Genomic DNA, 21,556 nt, shown 5'->3' on the forward strand with positions numbered 1-21,556 from the left:
AGACTTCAAAAGGGGAGAAAATTATCATTTGGAATTGAGAGCTACCCTTTTTGACTGATGATTCATGAAGCCTCAGCAATGGCTGTTGTTGCCTCTGCTTCACGTGTTTGTTCTGGATTTTAATTCAGAACAGTTGAAATTAATGAAATTGCTAAAAAGGCCCCATGCTCATGAAAAGTTAAATGTCTGGTTTCTCTGACAGATTTGCCTTGGCTACTGGATTTGCAAGTGCTCAACTGCACTTTCTGTGTGTGTGTGTGTGGAGCATCAGAGAGGTGACACAAACGCCATCTCCTCAGTGATGTTCTTTTTAATCTTAACATGCAAATCCCAGTTTTCAAACCTTCCTCCAGGTAAAGCGTTCTGAAGATGGACCTGAAATGATGATTGATGGTGGGAGGGTTTTTGTTTTTCCAACCAAACTTGGCTAAAAGGAGTGAACTCATTTCAACTTAACAGGAATTCAATGAGGGTTGAAGATCTATACTAACCTTGCAGCATTATTTAATAGAGCACAATCCAACAAGAGAGTTATCAATCAGCCCAAGTGCTGACTGAAGGGGTTGTGAAGCAGCACTGCCTGAACCTTGTATTAAAAGCTTATAAACCCATGTGCTTGGAAAATGGCCTTTTAGAAAGAAATTGGGCAAAACAGCCCATAAACCACATTCACCTGGAAACTCTTAACATCTTCACAGTGTTGGATGCCATCTTAAAGGTCTTTTCCAACCTAAATGATTCTGTGGTAACTGCAATTAGTGCAGTGAGTGTTCATCAGTTTCGGGGATAAATGAATTAGTGCTGGCTATTCTGGTCTTTGTTTCACCTCCAGAGCAGAGCTGCTCCAGCCCTCGCAGCAGCTCCGGGGCCTCCTCCGGCCTCGCTCCAGCGGCTCCACGTCCCTCTTGTGCTGCTGCCCCAGAGCTGGATCAGGACTGCAGGGGGGTCTCCCCAGAGCACAGCAGAGGGGGAGAATCCCCCACCTCGACCTGCTGCTCACGCTCTGGGGGTGCAGCCCAGCACACAGGGGGGTTCTGGGCTTAAGCACACACCGACGGGTCATGGGGAGCTTCTCCTAGCCCAACACCCCAAGTCCTTCTCCTCAGGGCTGCTCCATCCAGTCTCCCCCAGCCTGTGTTTGTGCTTGGGATTGCCCCAACCCAGGGGCAACAGCTTGCACTTGATGAGCTCCATGAGGTTCACATGGTCCCACCACTCCAGCCTGTCCAGGCCCCTCTGGATCCCATCCCTTCCCTCCAGCATGTTGACTGCACCACACAGCTCAGTGTCATCACAAACTTGTTGAGTGTCCCCACTTCTGGGGATATCTCATTAGAGTTCTCAGCTGTGTTGATTATTTTCTAGGTTTTTCTTCTCTTCCATTATCAGACACTTCAAACCTGGAAATTATTTGTTTAGTCTGCACCTAGAATGTGAAAAGGTTCAACAGGAAATCAGATTCTCAGACATTTTCATAGACTCAGAGAATCAACCAGGTTGAAAAAGACCTTTAAGATCGTCAAGTCCAACCATTTCCTACAGGGCAAGTGTACAGTTTCCTAAGAGGCTGGAGATAGTTTCACAACTCCGCACCAAAATGCTTCTGGGTGGTGCCTAAAACATTGTAAATATCGTATCTCTTAAATCTCTGGTCATTTTGTGGTGTCTCTTAAGAAAGGAAAAATAAAAATAAAGTAATAATAATCATTGCTTCATCTGTTTTTTCTTTCCCACTTACATCTGGAAGTTCCTAATAAATCCATGCCATAAAGCTGCAACTTCACAGACCTAACTAGCTGTCAAGAAGTCTTACACGCAATGAGTGGTTATAGTAAAGGCTTCACTTTGCAACTAAAAATAAAACTGAGATAATAAACTCAGACATAAATGTAGGAAAACCAAGTAAATAGTATTTCAACATCTGTACATTGTGAGGCAAACATTCAATCCATCTCCATTTTTATCACACATCCTTCATACAGACAGGAAACTTAATTCTGGCCAGCCTAATTTATGGAATTTTGAATGTTCACTTAAGGGTTGAGTGATTTTTATCACTCAGTTTTGTATTTTTAAGTATGTAAACTATGCAAGGAGGAAAAAACATAACAAAAGTATGTAGGTCAGCCAACTAGCACAAGAGAATTTCTTCTTTGCCTAATGGGGTCTGTCAGGGGCTCCCCCTCTTTCTTGTGTGGAGTTTGGGCTATTTGACTCACCAGTTGGGTTGAGTGGGTGTTTTTCAATCTCCTTTCATGAAACGTGAACATGATTTTTGTTTCCCTGTTAAGCAGCTCATTCCTCTTCACTGCAGTGTGTCATCAGATGGTGCATGAGCCCTGGAACGGTTGGTCTTCACAGAGAGAGACTCCTTCCACTCCAACCTTCTCCATTTCCTGATAGCTGTTCCGAGTTCCTGCCTGGTGCATACCACAAACCCAAGCACAGCTCCAGGGCTCTGGGCTTGCAGAGCACCAGCTCCCTGCATTTGTCAGGATACTGGGAATTGCAGAGGAATGGTTTGGCTGTTGGACAGTGTGCCGTCACTGCATAGGGTTAGTGGGTGAATGATGAAACCCACACACTGGCTGTTGGGGTTGCTCTTGAGGTTTCAGATCATTCAGCAGGAGCTCTTCAAAGAGAAAACCTCCTGAGAAACCCAGTCCCCGAAACACAAGGTGTTTCCTGGAAGTGCACTCAGCAGAAGGACTGATGCTGAGGAGACTTCACATCCCTGAAGCAAGTGGGACTTGTATTTGCTCTCGCTAACAGCAAAATCTGCATAGAATCCCAGGGTGGTTTGGGCTGGAAAGGACATTAAGATCATTTAGTTCCAACCCCCACGTTCACCCTTGTTCTTCTCACACCAACTCAGATCAGAAGTCCCCGGTACCTCTTCATCTGGTCAGACAGACAATTCCCTTTGGGAACACGTTATTATTTAAAAATACAGAGGCTCCTTTTCAACTACCATTAGACTGCTCAGTACATTAATTTATCACAGAGATGTTTTCTCCCTAAGCTATCATGACAGAGCACCACAAACTCCAGATCTCTTCAGGTCTACCCATCCCCTTTTGACGTGAGGCAAGATAATGAAGAAATCAATCCTAAATTCCCATTTAAAGCAGTTTATGAGCTCTGTCTGAACAGGTTCTTTCCCCTAACAGATGACTTTCTGAAAGCAAGCTCTGTACTCCTAAAGCTGCCATAGATTTACTCAATTTCCTCCACAAGACTGAGCTTTTACAACTCTTCCCTGCCTCTCTGTGTCCGATGAAGTAGAGTCAGGCGTGACCCATGTCCTGAGACGCCTCCCTGTGCATTCACACACACAGAGCTAGATGACAACCCACCACTGCTACCCATCCTCACTTCACCAGGGCACAGGCAGCTCTAAATGTCTCCAGCTCTCCGAGATGTCTGTGGCAGCAGCAGCAAGCTCCTCTCTGACCTCTGTTAAAAATTACACGGTGGCCACAGCAGCCAAGGCAGGTGCCAGGTTCAAAAGGACATTTCAAGTGCTGTTTGACCAGTGCAGCTGGAACTTCTCCCTTCCGCTGCTCAAGGCTGTCTCATGCTTAGAAAAAAGGGAGGATGATCCCTTATGCTCATCAAGCTGGGGTTCTTCAAGATAAAGCCAGCAGGACACCACCGTGTGTCCTCCACCCACCTTTTGAGGGCTTTGTATCCAACCCACTGAATTTCAAGAGAACTGTGGGAATGTCACCATGGTTCTCTGCTTGCTGGCCCTACCTAAGAGCAGAGCAAGGCAAAGGGCTTGTACATGGCCCAGAGAGATACGAGTCAATAGAAAGAGCATCACATCAGCACAGAGCATCTGTGCAGCTGCAGCAGGATAACATCAGCAGCCTCATATCAAACCACTGCAGCCACTGGGGGTTACCCAAGCACGTGAGCTGCAACAGAGAGACACAACATCACCGTGTCTGGTTCCCCATGAAGATGAGAGCTCAGAAAGTTCTGGTAATGCTGGAGTTTTCCCTTCGTTGAGGTCTGGGCAGCAAAACTGGATATTGCTTAAGGCAACGAAGAAAATGAGAGAGTTCTGAAAAGTTATGTCCTGGCTAAACCAAACCAGAATGACTCAGCAGCTACAGAAGGGGTGGAGAGTAGGGAACTGCTGCATGTATGACCGAGTTCATGTGCTTCTCAACTAATAGTTTTCAACTAATAGTAGCTCCGAGCTCTCACACAGAGAAGACACTTGTCTCTTGGCACATGCCCTTTGGGATAGACTCTGGAATGACTGGCTGAACCTGACTGACTGTAATAGGGAAGAAGATGCCGACTAAGAAGATATTAATACTGCAATCCAAAGGTATTATCACAACTAGCAGTTGTACCTGCCTAGCACTGCTACCAGCAGTCAAGACATAGCAGTGACCTGGCTTCAGAATAAGCCACAAAAGCGCGTATGGGCTGTATTTCAAAAGGACTAATGAGATGTATGGTGTACAAGATCATCAGCTCCCAGTGCCTAAAGGGGCTACAAGAAACCTGGAGAGGGGCTTTGGACAAGGGCCTGTAGGGACAGGACAAGGGGAATGGCTTTAACCTGCCAGAGGGGATTGAGATGAGCTCTGAGGCAGAAGCTCTTCCCTGTGAGGGTGCTGAGGCGCTGGCACAGGGTGCCCAGAGAAGCTGTGGCTGCCCCATCCCTGGCAGTGTTCAAGGCCAGGTTGGACACAGGGGCTTGGGGCAACCTGCTCTAGTGGAAGGTGTCCCTGCCTGTGGCAGGGATTGGAACTGGAGGAGCTTTAAGGTCCCTTCCAAGATAAACCAGGCTGGGATTCTATGATCAAGATGTGTTAGAAAGAGAGCTGTCATGAAGAGCCAGGAATTCATATAACACATGTATCAAACTTGGAAACTACCTTGCAGTCCCCTTACTCCCCAAAATCCTGCTCTTCTGCATTTGCTATCCTGGCATATCCCACCCTGGGCATAAGCTACTCCTGGTTTCTGAAGCACGAGCATTTAGATGCTCAAACAAGCCCCAACTCACCAACGCAAGAGCCTGCAGACACAGTTGTAATAACACCAGTGTCACTCTCAGATCCCACTCGTTTATTTAGTTCTTGTAATTATTTTCCATCTCTCCTCTGTTCTAATGGTCACAACATTTATAGCAAACTCCTTTGTACTCAAGTGGTGGCTTGGGACGTACTGGTGCACACACACCAGAAGTGCCAGGCTTCAGCTGACATCAATACACCACCAGTTCAGCAAATTACTTTAAAGATCAAAACATATTTTTAAATTTGAATGACTTAGTGTAGAACCAAAAGGTGGAACAAACTGTCCCTGGAGGGAGGATCCAGATGACTGGTTGGTTTGTATTCAGAAAACCACCTCCCTCTGGTTATCTGAACGCATTTCCAAAGCAATTCAATCCAGGCAAGTTGTCTGGATCTTCTCACATCATCCTACATTTTTTCTGGTCCCCATCCAGGATTAAAAACAGAGATTGTTGTGTTGTTTTTCACCCCATACAAAGCTCTGTGCCTACTGAAGGCAGAGCAGGGCTGGGTGCAGCAGGCTGGGGACACGTGCTCTGCATCCCACCCCAAGCTTCTCTGAAGGTGACTTCTTGAAGCTACCAGGAATTATTCACTAAATAAGTGAATGAATTAAAGTTTGCATAGGCAGACAAGAAGGTCAAAACCTCAGTGGAAGTGCAGTGAAGGGTTAGCTGAAGCTCTTATTCAGAAGGATGTTTTCTAGCCCGTGGTGGCTTTTGTGAGATATTCTATTTAATGAGTTTATCTTAAATGCAATTTATAATGATGCCAACTGAAGAAGCTGATCTGATACCAAGAAACTAAGATATCTGAACTCTTCTGTGCTCACCAAGTTGAATTATTGTGTTCCCTTTTCTAATGCTAGATTGTTCATGCAACATATTTTTCCCTCCTATATATGAGCTGAGCTTTAGCCCTGACAATTGACTATTTTCCAAATGACCAGTTGAAATGTCTCTTCCTATTGAGGAACGAGCAGCTGTTAAAGAGAACTGAAGCAGAGGATCCCTGTTTTAACTGATCCCATAGGGCAGAAGGAATGAGAATATAAGGGGTCATGCCACGAGCCCTACCAAGAGATACAGGCAGGGTGACCCCAGGGAGAGGGTGCTCAGCAAGAGATAAGGGTGGTGAAGAGAGAAGCGTTGGGGAAAGCAGACTGAGCAGAACACAGCTCCTTGGGATACCCGCTCTGTCAGGGTGGGAAGTGGCTTTGAGCTCGCAGGATGCATGTGCAGCTGGCGATAAGGAGACAGGACTGATCAGGGAATGGAATAAGCAGAGCAAAAGAAGAGGAGGCAGTGGAGGGGGAAGCACAGGGAGTTGTTACAGCAAGTTTGGAGTTGCTCTGAACACAGACCCATCCCATGACGGACTGGATTCCCACAGTATCCAGCAGCAGCACTGTGCTGGGTGCTGTGGGACAGCTTGGGGACAGGGAACGTTCCCAGAGTTAGATCTTCTTGTGCTGAATTTCACTATTTCTGATTATCTCGCTTGGGACTCACTTCCCAGACAATATTCCCTTTTCCTTGACCTTATCCGTAATTAATGTAGGAAAAGCTGGAAAGAATAATGAGAACAGAGCAATGAACCCCCTGCTCTCTCAAGTGGACAAACATGAAAAAAATGAATAAAAAAAAAAACACCAGGTAAAATTCTCCCAATTAAAGTTTCAATGAGAATATATTTATCTTTTGTGTTGAAAACTGTTTGGGGTGCGTCCCCCTTTAACAGAACAAAGTCCAGTGCTCACAGCATGGTGTCATCCTCATGCTGGCACTCAAAGCAGTCCCATAGGCCAAATGCTGGCCACCAGCACAACAGCGTGGAGTAAACCTGATCCATGATCCAGAAGGTAATCCCAGCCACAGCCATAGCAGCCACTATAACGACATCCCACTCCGCTTCTTTGAGTCCTTCCGTGCAACGGGACTGAAGGACAAGATCTCCTTGTAAACATGCTCTTGAAAAACAGAACAAAAGAACCAGGAAGGTGTGATATTAGAGGACACAAATGAAAGTGTGAGTGTTCTCTGTGCAGAGAGGAGGCGTTCAGTGGAGAGGTTATGGCAGATACAAGCTGGAAGAGAGAGATAAAGCAGAGAGAAGCAAAAAAAGTCTACCTGAAGAGCTGGAGGGACCTTTGCTGAATGTATAAAAGCAGAGCAAGGCAGGGGAGCTGTGCGCTGCCATCATCATTCTATGTTTTACCCAGCATAGAATGGTTAGAGTGAGGAGGGACCTTAAAGCTCATCCAGTTCCCACCCCTGCCACGGGCAGGGACACCTTCCACTAGAGCAGGTTGCTCCAAGCCCCTGTGTCCAACCTGGCCTTGAACACTGCCAGGGATGGGGCAGCCACAGCTTCTCTGGGCACCCTGTGCCAGCGCCTCAGCACCCTCACAGGGAAGAGCTTCTGCCTAAGAGCTCACCTCAGTCTCCCCTCTGGCAGGTTAAAGCCATTCCCCTTGTCCTGTCCCTACAGGCCCTTGTGCAAAGCCCCTCTCCAGGTTTCTTGTAGCCCCTTTAGGCACTGGAGCAGCTCTAAGGTTTCCCTGGAGCCTTCTCTTCTTCAGGCTGAACAAGCCCAGCTCTCTCAGCCTGTCTGTATAGCTGGTACACAGGAAAGAAAGAGGGGTAGGGAAGTCCCATGCTAAACAGGAGCTTCAACGAAAATAAACTTTCTTACTTCTCCACTCATCTATGGAAAGCTTTTCGTGTTCCAGAGAATCGTCGTAAGACTCTTGTGCTTCTGTCTCCTCCTCAACGTCTCGGAACTGGTCGAAATAGGGGTGAGCCAACGCCTGCGTGGCTGTCAGGCGCTTCTCCACATCCAGCTGCAACATCTTGTCAAGCAAATCCACTGCTGTAGGAGAAGACAGGAACAGGGCTAAGCAAGGTGTTGGTGGAGAACAGGCATCCTGTGCATGAACCCTGCAAGTGCTGGGCCTGGTGCTCCCAGCACTACATCTCCAGACCTGAAAGAGATTCCTCAACCTGACCAGGGGAGCGTGGAGCTCCCATCAGAGGGGATGCAAAGTCTGCCCAACAGCAGCCTCAGGGAGCTCTTACTAACAGAGGTGGAGATGTAAATGGTGCAGAAATATCAAATTAGTCTTGAATAAGTCTTACTGCACAGATGGGGCTGAAAGAACATGAGAAGAAACCACCAACTTCAAGATAGTTTTCAGTTTTAATCATTCACTGACCCCCACAACTCCAAGCACTCTTAACATGAGTAATCTATAGAGAAATCTATGCATCCCTGGTAAACAGGAAGGCAGGAAACTCAGATACCCATTAGTCTGTCAGCCCTTGGTCTTAACATCTTAATATTCATTAATAACTTTCAGCTCTTAGAATAGTTTTGCTCGCTCTTGCCTCTCATCTGCTCAGGAAAATTGCTCCTTGCAAGAGATCAATTTTTGCCCTGAAAATTGCACTCCTTGAATCAATAGATCCAGGTGTTCAGCAGGTCGGAGCTAAAAGAAATAACAGTTTATCAAAACTATGATGCCTTTCAGGTGGAGCTGGGAAATAATAATGAACAAAGAGGTGGTTAGTTTATCTGAACGCTACTGATCACATATCACCTGCTTGGCTACAAGCAACACCTTCTGGAAGCCAATATTGGCCAAAATGTACCCCAGCACTCATACCAGATGGAGCTGATAAATGCAACTGTCCTAATCCCATAACTTGCATCCCATAACCTCAACATCCCGTTACATCCAGCACCAGCTCTCTCCTGGCTTGTTGATATGAGTCAGAAGTTTCTCTCTTCCTCAAATATTGTGTTACAGGCTGTGCCATTTTAAAATTAAAGAAGTAAATAGCTAAGAACAGCAGCAGATCACCATGTGAACACCAATAAAGAGTCAGTTTGCCTTTAATTCCTACTTATATGCCCAGGGGCACCAACCTGCAAGGGAGGAAGTAGGAGGAAATTGTGAGCAGGAGAAATAAGCCTGGAGCTGTAGTGGCCAACCTGCCCCCTTCCAGCTGTGAGAACTCCTGAGAAACCCTGGAGATGACTTACCCTGAGGATTGGCTTTGGGGAAAAGCACAGACAAATCCTTCTTGGGGATTTTAGGGAGGGACTTGATGTAACTCTTGGCCTGAAAGAGAAAGGAACGCAGATGTGAGGAGGTGTGAGATACAGCTCTCAGGTCTCAGGGCTCAGCTGAGCAAAGGTGACTGAAAAGAACAAGTCGTCCCGGATGCCACATTTTAGTCACCAGTTTAAAAGGAATCATTTTAATCAATTGAGATACAGAAATATTTCTGCTTTAAGGGCCAAACTGGAGAATAGAGGAGGTTGGTGGTTTGCTGGGGCATCAGGGACCTCACTCGGACATCCCTGCAATCCACCCCAGTTCCCAATGCAATGCCAAATCCATCAGATGTGCCACTAGCAAAAAGAAGCATCTTCTTTGTCAAGGGGAACAAGACTGCTGTTACTCACTCCTCTTTGGTGCTGGACAAGCAGCCCTTCTCCCATCTTAAAAATATGGCCAAGGTAACCCCTCCTCACCACACACAGCGAGACCCAAATCCACAGGGAACTTCCTTACCGCTTTGTCCTCCAGCTTCTCCACAAAGTCTTCTCCTGGATGCCCTGTTACTTTCAGGATCTGAGTCAGTTGATCCAGGTCTGGCAGCTGTGTTAAAGATCACCCATCTGGGGGTGAGCCCTGGACACCCCCAGCAGCTCAGCCCATGTGCTAGGTGCTGCAGAGCCACAGGGCCCAGAGGAGCTGCGAGTAGGTTACAACACAAACCCGACAGAGCCACACAAGCAGAGACTCACGAGACTGACAAAAACAGCTCCAGGGCTTTTTTCTTGGGATGCCATTTTCATCAATGGATAATTTTGCTGGCACAACTCTGCCAGGGGGAATGCCATGGGCTTGGGGGATATGTGAGGTTTTGGGGATGGAGCTATGGCTACATGAGGTTAGACTGACATAGAGCACACATCGGCAGCACAGAGGTGTATTTCTAAGGCTGGCTTGGCCCCCTCCCATCTTCTCTCCGTTTCCCTGCAATTACCTCCTGGTAAACCTGCCAGGACTGACTGACACCTGCTTTTCTCAATAGCCTCCTTCATAAAAGCCCCTTCACACCCTCCAAGAACTATTATTCCCCACAGGGAAAAGGTTTAGCTTGAAAGGATACAGTCTTTTCCTTTAAACAGCGTTTTCCCAGTCAGCATTTCTGCCATAATACAGCCAATAGACCAGATATCCACTGTTCAGAGAGAAAAACAGATAGAAAACAGGACAGTAAGAAGGCAGCCATGATTGCTGGGCTGTTGCTTTGTCGCTTGCAGCAGGCACCAATTTAAATGTCACTCCCATTTTCCACCCTCCCCTGTTCTTTCTACGCTGCTAAAATCTCTGCTTTCGTCACTTCCCGCAGGCATGAGCTTTGGGAGTCGCGCAACAGCTTTGAGACTCGCTCTGCTTTAGGGAACATGGATGAGAAAGAGGGAAAACATCTGGAGGATTACGTGAGATGTGAGCCAGGTGTGGTCCAGGGATCCCTGGGCTCGTCACCAGGCAGTCACGCTGCTGCTCACCTGTCTGGTTGTAATGCATCCAGTTCAGAATGACTTCTGGGGCCCTGTACCAGCGCGTAACCACGTAGCCGGTCATTTCAGCATCAGCGTGCCTGGCCAAGCCAAAATCCAAGATCTGCAGTTCGCCAAAGGAAAGGGAGAAGAGTGGGCACAAAAGAAAAGAGAAATCCTACAGGCAAGCAAGAATCTACTTCCAAAAGGAAACAAAGCAGATCCAATCAGATAATAAGGAAGCTCCAACTACGCCACAGCCACCTACAGGACAGTTCAAAGAACTAACAGGTTTGTCTTAATTCCACTGAGAATTGCAAGCTGGCTGCAAAACCAGTTGCGTGAAGACCCTGCCAAAAGGATCAGTGCTGTGAGCTACCTGAAAGGTCATTTCCTTTCTTGAAGCTGAAGTTTCAACTCTATGAGCTTTATTTAATTGAGCTGTTTCATAGCCTGGCAGCTCCCAGGCCACCACCACTCACCCTTTCCTATCAAAACACCTTGCAGCTGACTGGAAATGGCCTCTCCCTCAATACTGGAGATGAATATGCCTTGACCCAACCTCTACAGCCATGCCCTGTAATACATGTTGCAGAAGAGAGGTGCCAGAGCACTGCACTGCTGAGCTGCAAGCAAACTCCTCAGAGCAATACTGGAAATAGCTTTGTGTGGAATCACAACCACCACGTCAACGAGAACCAAAGGGCAACCGTGGCTGACTCCAGTTATCCTTCAGGGATCATACACCTAACACAAGTATTGCTCAGCAGTATTGAATTTACTTAGGAAGTCGTTAGGAACTGCCATACAGCAGGAATTACGACGACAGGATGTTCATTCCAAGTCTTGGGCCCTGATTCAGCAAGTTACATCAGCAGGTGAGTATTTCCCACCGCCTGCAACCGCTGAGTAATGCAACGCCTTGAACCGGGTCTCAGAAGGCAAGAGGAAACATGACAGTGCCAAATTCCTGCTGGCAGAGCAGTTCCTCCACGATCTGATATGCTATGAAGTGGTGCTTTTCCACCTACCTTCAGCTGACAGTCTTCGTTCACGGCCAGGTTGCCTGGTTTCAGGTCCTACAACAGACAAGAGTGGAGTCATGAGGATGTTTGGAGTTGCAACACGTTGACATGAGCCTCAGCCAAATCTCTGCTTGCCTCTGGCAGGGTCCCATGACATCCCAAATCCAGTGTCTGTACAGCAAAGTCACCATGCTGCTGTACTGCACAGCTTTACATTACTCATTTTTTTTGTCTGAAATAGTTCTAATTCAAAAAGCATCATAAAATGCTTCTCAGCTCATCAGAAAGTACAGTGTTTCCCCAAAAGCTGCACAAATGAGCAAATCCAAACAGATACAGGGTGTAGGAGGAGAAAGCCCTCAGAGCAGACAAGGCTGTTAGTGATATGATGTTTAGGAATTTATTCACTTTACAAGCAAGCTGTGTTTCTCCTAAACAGACAAAAAGCAGAGGAAAGGCACACATGAACTCACCCTGTGGATGATGCCAGCTGAATGGATGTACTGCAATAAAAAGAGGAGCCACAATGTGATCACCAGCAGACAAGACTTTCTGGTCTCCAGCAGAGAAACGAGAGCTACAAACAAGAACTTGCTGAGAACACAACCCTGCAGCATGTTGCAGGTCCCCGGGGCAGCAGATCCTGCACTGAAACCTCTGCACTGAATTTCTGATTATTTGCCATGATGTTGCCAGTCTAAAGAGGAGGCGTGGAGCAGCAGAGAAGGGATGGAGATATAGCTCTTTAGAGCAAGCATACTAATAGCCTCAAACTATCAAAGGCATCAGGATTACAGGAAAGAGCATGGGCAGCAGATGACAGGAAAACTTTGTTATTTTGGGTGTTAAACCATGTGGGGAAAAAGTAATTTGATTGTCCAGTCACAAAACCTGACTACATGGCTTTTATCACACCAGTTAAACCTTCTGTGTGTTCTTCCCCCCTTTATTTAAACTCCAGGTAACAGTGATATGGTGAAAGGTGTTATTAAGATGAACTCATCAGTGCCTGGAAGTCCCTGCTCTGACTCCAGGTGAGGGATGTTCCACTGTCTCCACACCCCAGGTTTGACTGCTTTCGGCTCTCAAAGCTGGTTGCAGCAGCAAATTCCTTCCTTATTCTATTGAACAGAAAATCATTCCCTCCATCTCCTCCCTGAGAGCCTCTGTGAGGAATTCAGCAGAGGCTCCTGTTGCTGCCAGCCTCTTTCTACACAGTTTTGCTAAGGGTTTTGGCTAGTCAAAAAGCAGCACAACTGCTGTCATGGCAAAACCAGTTGCTAGGGTAATAACTGATGGTTGCTTCAATAACCAATTGACTGATATGAACAAGCAGTCACTTTATTGATGTGTGCTGGAAAAAGAGCAGTTCAACAGCAAATACCTCAGAGGATGCCATGAACCCCCCAAATCTTCCTACCAGTGTTGGAAAGAAGTTTAGTTATGGTCAACCCAGAGGTGACATGTAGAGGAGACACAGGGAGTCACTAAACTCCTCCTGACCCACCTACCTTAAGCCCTTTCAGCATTTGGTAGACCAGGTACTGGATCTTTTCATCACTGAATTCATGTCCCATGATCTTTTGTAAGTCTGTCCGCATGTATGGCATCACCAGATAGCTAAAAGGCAGTAAGACAAGGCCCTGAGTCTAGAAGGAAAACACAGGGAACCAGACTAGCCTTGTTCTCTCTCACTTGGGCTTCTTGGGGCTTTTTTTGGCTGTATAACTTACTGTAACTAAGTCGAGTTGTTGTGACAGTGACAGTTGCTGGGTGACTAGCACAGCCTGCAGTGATGCTGGGAGTTCAGTCTGCTCTGAAAATTGTTCTCTCTCCTCCCCTTAAATCAGGTATCTGACATCAAATAAGATCAAGGATCTTTCAAACTCCAATGATCCTGAATTAGTTTACTTTAGACATCAAGCGATATCGGTTCCAGATGGCCTTACACCATCCAGGAACTGAAACACCTTGTGCAAGAGTCTTGCAAAATCACTGTTTGCTCCCAAATTTATCTTGCTAATGTTGTGCAGCCCTGCGTCAGAAGACAACATCGAGCTTCGTCCAGTCTTTGGCCTCCATGCTCAGACTGCTCATTAGTTGATGGTCTTCCAGCAGGCACTGCTCTGAGAACCTTCAAACACTTCTCCTGCAGGCTGCTAAACACCCAAGCATCAGCCAGACACCCAAACCCAGGTGCATGCTGCTCATGCCCAAAGATGAGGAAGGGAAAACTCAACTATCAACTGAGGGAAATGCCAAAAGAAAAAGAATAGCCAGCATTGGGATGAAAAGAAAGCCAGATCTTTAAAATTCTCAGTTTAATTACTGAGAGGGCCTGATGAACAATACTTGTCCCATTCCGAGCACAGCTTCTTAGCTCAGCAGTCCCACAGGCAGCAAGTTAGCATGGATCATGATGCCTGTGATATTTCATTGAATGTAAAGCTACTTTGTTAGGCACCTTGGTCTACCTACACTGTGTTCTCCCTGCTACAAAAGCATGGCACGGGGTCTGTTTGTGTATCCTGGGTGGTTTAGCCACTGGCTAAACCAGTCAGTGGAACTGACTTGTGCTTTTGCTTCTCCTTGGTTTTGGGGGATGGCTGGCTTTAGTCTGGCCTCTTTTCAACCCTATTTGTGCGACTGCACCTCAACGTGATCTATTGCCCTGCTGCTAAGTCATAGGCATCTTGGGCGAGGGCTGAGCTAGATAGAGCAAATGTGAACTTACAAGTCCTGGAAGCCCTGGTAAGAGGTGGCAGAGGTGAAGACATCAAGAAGCCCAATGACCTGATGGAGAAGAGAAGTAGTCCACATTTAAAGCTGGAAAGCATTTGCTGAGCATGTGTGGACTCAGGTAGCAGCTCCCCATTGACACACGCACATGGGTGAGCACCAGGAACTCCACCTGAGGAATCTGAGGACTCCTCACTATGCTGTGCAGCTGCTTTTCCTCTTACTAATGCATGGGAGCACCCATTACACATCTGCTTTAGCCTGGTGCCAACTGGGCACAGCAGGCAGGTAGCAGTTAAACCCTGAGACTGCCCACATGTGCCAAGTGTCAGGACCTCTCAATTAAAATAAAGGTGATGCCACCAGAAAGGACTCTCCCACATGGCAAGAACCCCCCCTTGTTTCAGCAGAGATGGAGAGAAATCATAGCATCAGGGAATGGGTTGGGTTGGAAGGGACCTTAAAGCTCCTCCAGCTCCAACCCCCTGCCACGGGCAGGGACACCTTCCACTAGAGCAGGTTGCTCCAAGCCCCTGTGTCCAACCTGGCCTTGAACACTGCCAGGGATGGGGCAGCCACAGCTTCTCTGGGCACCCTGTGCCAGCGCCTCAGCACCTTCATAGTGAGTACTTACATTCTCGTGTTGCATGTGCTTCAACAGCATGAGCTCTCTGTATGCTCTCTTGGCAAAGATCTCCGACTGGAATGGGCGGCAGAGCTTCTTGATAGCCACCTTCTCCCCTGTCTTCTTGTCTATGGCTGAACTGTGGCAGACAAATAAAAAGCAGTTCTGACATCAGCAATATTTTGTGATACCAAAGGTCTTCTCCTAAGGAAGAACTAATTCTGGAGGTCACAGAAGAAGAGTAAAGAAAAGCTCCTTGAGGAACCCAGAGCAGCTCTGCACACTCAGACATTACCCTGTGTGATTTGGGCAGCAGCCCATGCTCTTTGGAGATCTAGGTGGGACACCAAGCAAAGCCTCAGTGGCCCTGAACCTGCAGAAACAAGCTGGAACTAACAGAGCTGTGAGAAGAGGGAAACACAAATGGGTAAAGGTCAGGATTAGTTCTAACTCTCCCTTCCCTTTCCCTAACACAGGGAGATAAGGAAATAAAGCAATTCCTGGTTTGCCATCTGCTTGGAGGTTGTTGTCTTTTAAGGTACATCAGCTGCCTTCACTGTGCTCTGGAGCAAAGACAGTGGCTGTCACACACTGAAAATACAGGCTGCTGGAGTGAATTCTCCCACATTTGGGATCTTGGATGCTATACATATGCCTCTGTGTACAGCAGGTCTGGCTGAAAGTGAAAGGCTTCTATAAAGCAAATGAAAACACAGCAAGCAGCTGTCACTGGAGATGTGATGTGTTATTCCCTCTGGTCACATGTGCTGTTTGTGGCTGGATAGAGCAATCCTGTGATGCCTCCTCTGCTTCTGGAGGCTCCTGGATTGCAAAGGAGGCTCCGGGTCTCACCAGACAAGAAGTGGGGAGGCAGTCCTCAGGCAGAGAAAGCTGTAATCCGGCATCTCAGTGGTGTTTTCCAGAGGGATCTTGGTGCCTCAGACCCTCCTTGACCCCTCCAAGAGGCAAACAGATGCAGAAAGGGTTTTCCCTGCCAGATTGCACTGTGGGTTTCCAGAGCAGTTCCCACTGCTTTGTAAATCCTGATCTCCACGGGAAGTGGAAGGGCTGTACATCAGCATGTTCAGTCCCACAGCACAGGGTCACCAAGCCAACATGAGTGCTGGCATTAGCCCTCTGCATGTGTCCTCCAGCCTTGCACAGGCATCTTTCCCACCTTCTCTGCAGGGACGCGTGATTCACGCTGCCACAGTTCCCAACTGCCAGGCTCCAGGCACGGCTCCTTCCTCGAGGTTCTCGGAGGACCCGAAACAGGGAGGGGCAGGTACCACAAAACTAAATCAATAATTACTGCGTCCTCCAGGACCATCATTCAGAGGCAAGACATCATAAATCAACAGGGAAATGCTGTTTATAACACCACAACCAGTTCATTTGGCTGGGTTTAGGGATAATGGCATTAGGAGAGGTGGGAACATCCCACTCTGTGTGGCTTTCCCTCTGGTTCAACACTGCAGAGGGGTTATCAGCTCCTTGCTGCACATCTTCGAAGTCTCTTGCACAGCTTTTTCTGACTGTCAGCCACAGGCGACGAGTTGTGGTGCCTCCAGCCATCAGCCTGGGCTACCAACAGCTCCCATCAACCACCCTGACACCATCGGGCAATCTCCCAGCTCTTGGTCCCTTCCAGTTGCTCAAAGTTGTGCGTGATGAGAGCAAAAAGCATCCTTTGGAAGTGTTTGATGGCAATTTCACCAATGCATTCAGCTGGGAAAGGCAAAGGGAGGGCAGGAACAGCTACACAAAGCAGCTTCAGTGCTGAAGATCCCACAGGGTATCTTAGGAGGACAGTGATGAGTTGTCTCAGCTTCAGGACTTGAGCAGGCAGAGGAGACAGCACAAAGGTTTCCAAGGAGCCAGGGAAGGAAGCAGAAGGGACTCGGACCAGAGAATCAAACAGCTTCAGGTTCAGGGCAGGTTTCCTGATTCAATGGCACGTGTTTTCACTTGCCTTCCCCAGAGCAGCCAAGCCCTCAATGCAGGAGAGTCTGTGATGGATCCCCCAACCCAGCACTGTCTGCACTGCTTTCACCCTTACCATGAGGCACAGCCAAAGTTAATTCAGGTTAATTCAGGCTAGCAGAGATGGGCAAGACCAGCACTGGATGGTCAGAATCATAGAATCCCAGCCTGGTTTGTGTTGGAAGGGACCTTAAAGCTCATCCAGTTCCAACCCCCTGCCACGGGCAGGGACACCTTCCACTAGAGCAGGTTGCTCCAAGCCCCTGTGTCCAACCTGGCCTTGAACACTGCCAGGGATGGGGCAGCCACAGCTTCTCTGGGCACCCTGTGCCAGCGCCTCAGCACCCTCACAGGGAAGAACTTCCTTATATCAAACCCGAACTTCCCATTTCAGTTTAAACCCATCACCCCTTGTCGTATCGCTGCGGTCCCTGATGAAGAGTGCCTCTCCACATCCTTGTAGAAAACTCTTCTTCCACCACTTACATTCAGCTGGAAGCCAAATCCCTACAGATTTTGGCAGAATTAATGAGGGAATTAACACATCTTTGCTGTTTTTCCTAAGTTAGTTTCTCAGCTGATCAACAGGGCACAAAAACCAGCAGCTCCAAGTAATACTGTGACCAGAAAGCTTCCCAGCAATTCCCAGCAGAGGACAGCAAACTCTAAAAACTCCACGCACTTCCACCTCAGCTTTGTGAAGGAATCCTCCCTGCTGAGCACTGCCCATGGATGCCACCACAGCCACCCCAGACCCTGGGCTGGTTCAACACCCACTGCTCCCTCCCCTGAGGCCTCAGAGCAGCTGAGACTATCACAGGGACCAGTAAAAGATGTGTCTTGTTGCTGTTTGGTTTCCTCCTGTGTGCAAAGACTTTGGAAGGATTTCTCTCTTTCCTTTTCTGTCCTGTCTTTATTTTTTTTTTTCAGTCTTCCTGCTTGCCTTTGTGATAAAAAAAACCCAGAAAATATTGTGCAAATATTTAAAAAAAAAAAAAGACAGGTTTAGGCTTGCCTGATTTTGAAGGATTCATTTAAGCATCTCAGAAGCTTAAATGCACCTGGACAGCAAAGGGGGGGAAAGGAAACACCAGGTAGCTGGGGGACAAGGACAGAGCCTGGGCCCCTGGGTGTCAGGAGCAGCTGGGACAGCTGGCAGAGACTTTGCCCCACACCTACAACAGAAGACACACCTTCTGCTTATGTAGCTCGGTGTGTTATGAATCAAGGGCTCTGCTGAGGTCCTGGCACTGGAGTGCTTCAGATTTAACCTTTCAGAAAGCCACTGTAAAGGAGGCGAGATCTGACTTGTGCTTGCTCTTGCTACAGGTGCCTTTGCCCAATTGATTCATTAACAGCAGCTCTGCTGCCCTCTCGTAGGCTGGGCATTATCACCAGCTGGGAAGGAAGTCACAGTCCGTTACTGATCCTGGTTTTGAGTAATTCCTATTTTAGTTTTTCTAGCTGGAAGCTGATCAAGGTAGGGGTCATATTGTCCAGCTCCTTTTCCAGGCAGTCCAGCATAGAATCATAGAATAGAATCATAGAATCAACTAGGTTGGGAAAGTCCAACCATTACCCGAGGACTGCCAAGACCCCCATTAAACATCAGCTGCCCTGGACCAAGTAGCAAGGCCATGCCACAGCCCCCCAGTTCCAGTACCCACCTCTGGGATCATCTCTAAACTGCTTTCTTTCAGCCAGCCAGGGATTTCCCCTGGTTGTCTGACACAAGTCTCCATGGAAGCTCCAAAGCTGCCTGACCCGCAATGCCGACGCGACACCCCAGGGTGCCTCCCTGTCCCTTGGTCCTCAAGCTGCTGCCTAAGGACACCCACCAAGGTGACTCCCCTTTGCCCACTGGGGGTGACCACAGGAGGAAGCATCTCAGTTCCTTCAAGCAACCAAGTCTCCAACCCACTGACTGCACTGGAGAGGGAGGCAAACCGCCTTCATCACGCATGCAAATGTCCTTCCCTAATGGAGAGGTGCCCACAAGCGCCTCCTTGCTTCCCCTTGGTGTGACACTTCAACACCCCAAGCTCTCCCCATGCGGGCCGGGCCCCACTCACCACACTGAGCCGTAGGCTCCAGACCCCAGCGGGTGGAGGGACGTGTATCTCCTGGGCAGCTCCCAGAGGGTTTTGTTCACCTCCTGTCTGTAGAAGCCTCTTCTCCTCGTGATGTTCATTGCCCGGCGGGTGTGGGACTGCCACCCCCCCAGAGTACTGGCGTACAGGAGGGCTTCTGGGGGCGAGAGCAGGACTGCGAGGCCCCCTGCGCTGGTCAGAGAGGCTCTAGTGAGTTTCCTCCTGCGTTTTCAGCTATAGTGAGCGTGAAGGGACATGTCTTTTGGCCCTCCCTCCGCCTCCACATCGGGGAGGTGAGGCATCAGGTTTCCCGACACGCCTTGGTCTTTATAGGTGCCTCTGGGCTCTGCTATAGGAGCCGAGTGCCTGGCCCAGGCTGGCGCACACCTCTGGGAGCTCCGTCACCAGCACCTCGTCCTCTGTGCTGCCACCCGGCCAGCAATGTCCTCGTGGGGGGTCTCGTGAAATCCTGGCTCTGATGAGTAAGGACTTGTGGAGCCGAGGAATCCAGGGGACAAGCCACAGCGCCTCGTCAGACAAGCAGGGACATTCTTCCTTCCAGCTGATGGGGGACAGCTCCAGGCTCCTCATGATGAAGGGTACCAGGGTGATACGTCCACAGAACAACGAGGAGGTGATAGCCATTTTCTCCCAAGCCTGGCTTCCCAGCAGTTTTCCATCTTCCACCCTTTCCACCTTCATTGCGGCGACTGCAGTGAGGAGGTTCAGGAGCAGCTGCGAGATGGGTTCATCCCAAGATCTACTCGTGCCCCAGGCTTTGCTGTGTCTGGTTCCATCTCCTACAGCAGATCTAACCCCTCCTCAGGCAGCACAGCGCCCAAGTTCACTGCTGCACCCACTGGGACCACGCCAGGCCAGCAAACCCAGCCCATGAGAAGGTCCATTCCTGGTGAGCAGAGAACACCTCAACATTTTGCTGCAGCTTCAGGAGGCTCCAGTGGGGCTCCCACACAGGAGGTAGGTGCATCCTACACGCTTCCCAAAGGAAGTGACTAAGCTGTACCTTACCGAGCCAGCCCAGCTGCTTACACAGTGCTTTGCCCCCCTCCCTCCCCCAGCCCTGCCTGTAGCCTCTCTGCCTTCCATCCGTGTCACCCACAAAGGTGGCCCTGCTCCGAGTGCATCCGCATGGCAGGACCAGAGCCGAGCTACCTGATAAATGGCAATTACAGAAAAAGCACCATGAGGGGGTTCAGAAAAATTCATTTTACCTCTTTACAGGCAACCACTGCGGTACGTATCAACCCTCACCTCCTCAAACAGCCACAGCAAGGTTCTATAAACCACCACCAAGGTGCTGTGGCAATGTTTTATCTTTGCTTATGCAAATACGTGTAAATAAGCCCCAGCTATAACAACAGCAGAGTCAGGAAACCGACCTACAGCCAGCTTGGTGCTATAAATACACCTGTGAGCAAGAGGTGTTACAGCAAACTCCCTGTACCTAAGCAAACATGTAACCTGGTTGTTATTTTATGAACACAGCTCTTGCTCAACTACGCGTGCACACACAGGTCATTGTGCACAATTAAGGAGTTCTAAATATCTAGGGCATGTCTGGGCTGTAGAAAGATGAATTAATTCAAGTGACTGATCCAAACTGAATAGGAAACCTTGAGTTAAGTAATTTGATTTTGTACATGGACTTTATTTATTTCCCCAGTCCAATTCTCACTGATTTTAGTGGGGTTTTTTGCTGATCAGGTTAGATGATCTTAAAGTCCTTTCCAACCCTAACCATTCTGATTCTATATTGTAACTGAGCACATCCTGGAATTGTCTACCTTGGGTGCTTTGGATTTTTTTTTCCTCCCAGAAAAGAGGGAGGAAAGCCCCGCACCAGGTCCTGGTGGGGCTTTCCTCTCCCCCTCCTCTCCGTTTGTAGCAAGGCAAGCAGAGGGTGAAGCAAGCAGGAGGGCAGCTCCCACACAGCCGAGAGAACATCCCACACTGTTCTTGTACTCACTGTGATCACTGCTGGGGAGCACATGTATGGTGGGTATCTGACCTGGATCAACAGGAACCACCTCAGCGGATCAGGGCACTGGGAACATCAGTTATTGAGGCTTTGGTCAACTTTGGTCAGCCGTTCTTCAGCGTGAAGTGCACCAACACTCAACAGAAGTCAGAAAAGCTCCACCATGGAGCCGTGATGCTCCTGCTCCTGCCAACACCCTTCCACCACCAACTAGATGGCAGCTGAAGAGGAAAACAAATCACTTTTAAAAAGAGCAAACACACACAAAGTGGTGCTACTGGGGAAGAGTCCCCAGTCTGGGTAGGTACCAGATTGTTGGTCTATTGTGGTTTTGTACTGAACAGAAAATGAAAGTATTTTCTTCTGAGTCCAGTCCTTGTGGTCAGACTTTCAGCTATTTTTGTAGCAAAGAATTTCTTTGCGACAAGTATGGACACAACCCAGAGCCAGTCAACAGGTCCCGTGCCCCCAACCCC

At 48.4% G+C, this 21,556-nt stretch overlaps 1 protein-coding gene and 1 long non-coding RNA gene across 5 annotated transcripts; one reads left to right on the forward strand and one right to left on the reverse strand.

Moving 5' to 3' along the window:
* Nucleotides 1-292: 292 nt before the first annotated feature.
* Nucleotides 293-21,511, reverse strand: MAPK13 (mitogen-activated protein kinase 13). Of its 4 annotated transcripts, none has more exons than XM_030473452.1 (12): nt 19,064-21,511; nt 15,018-15,147; nt 14,379-14,437; nt 13,156-13,264; nt 12,118-12,147; nt 11,651-11,698; nt 10,629-10,743; nt 10,226-10,297; nt 9,622-9,701; nt 9,087-9,165; nt 7,737-7,910; nt 293-2,805 (listed from the first exon to the last, which is right to left on the reverse strand). In XM_030473452.1, exons 1-12 carry the CDS (start codon nt 19,180-19,182, stop codon nt 2,621-2,623), a joined length of 1,200 nt encoding a protein of 399 aa, XP_030329312.1. In that variant the 5' UTR covers nt 19,183-21,511; the 3' UTR covers nt 293-2,620. The 4 variants fall into 4 exon arrangements, with proteins under 4 accessions (XP_030329312.1, XP_030329311.1, XP_030329316.1 ...); XM_030473451.1 differs by having other exon boundaries at nt 7,737-7,913; nt 19,064-21,509; XM_030473456.1 differs by having other exon boundaries at nt 7,737-7,913; nt 21,069-21,508.
* Nucleotides 2,949-13,157, forward strand: LOC115602377. Its single transcript, XR_003989653.1, has 3 exons — nt 2,949-4,342; nt 10,469-10,910; nt 12,084-13,157. It is a non-coding gene; the product is annotated as an uncharacterized LOC115602377 (long non-coding RNA).
* Nucleotides 21,512-21,556: the final 45 nt, after the last annotated feature.

This window comes from Strigops habroptila, chromosome 18 (genome assembly GCF_004027225.2).
Source record: "Strigops habroptila isolate Jane chromosome 18, bStrHab1.2.pri, whole genome shotgun sequence".
NCBI classification, from domain to species: domain Eukaryota; kingdom Metazoa; phylum Chordata; class Aves; order Psittaciformes; family Psittacidae; genus Strigops; species Strigops habroptila.

Coding starts and splice junctions, on each gene's coding strand:
- MAPK13 (XM_030473451.1), bottom strand. CDS start 19,182: ATGAACATCACGAGGAGAAGAGGCTTCTACAGACAGGAGGTGAACAAA. Junction 15,148..19,063: donor GGAGCCTACGGCTCAGTGTG/GTGAGTGGGGCC, acceptor TGTCTGCCACAG/TTCAGCCATAGACAAGAAGA. Junction 11,699..12,117: donor CAGCTGGCATCATCCACAGG/GTGAGTTCATGT, acceptor TGTCTGTTGTAG/GACCTGAAACCAGGCAACCT.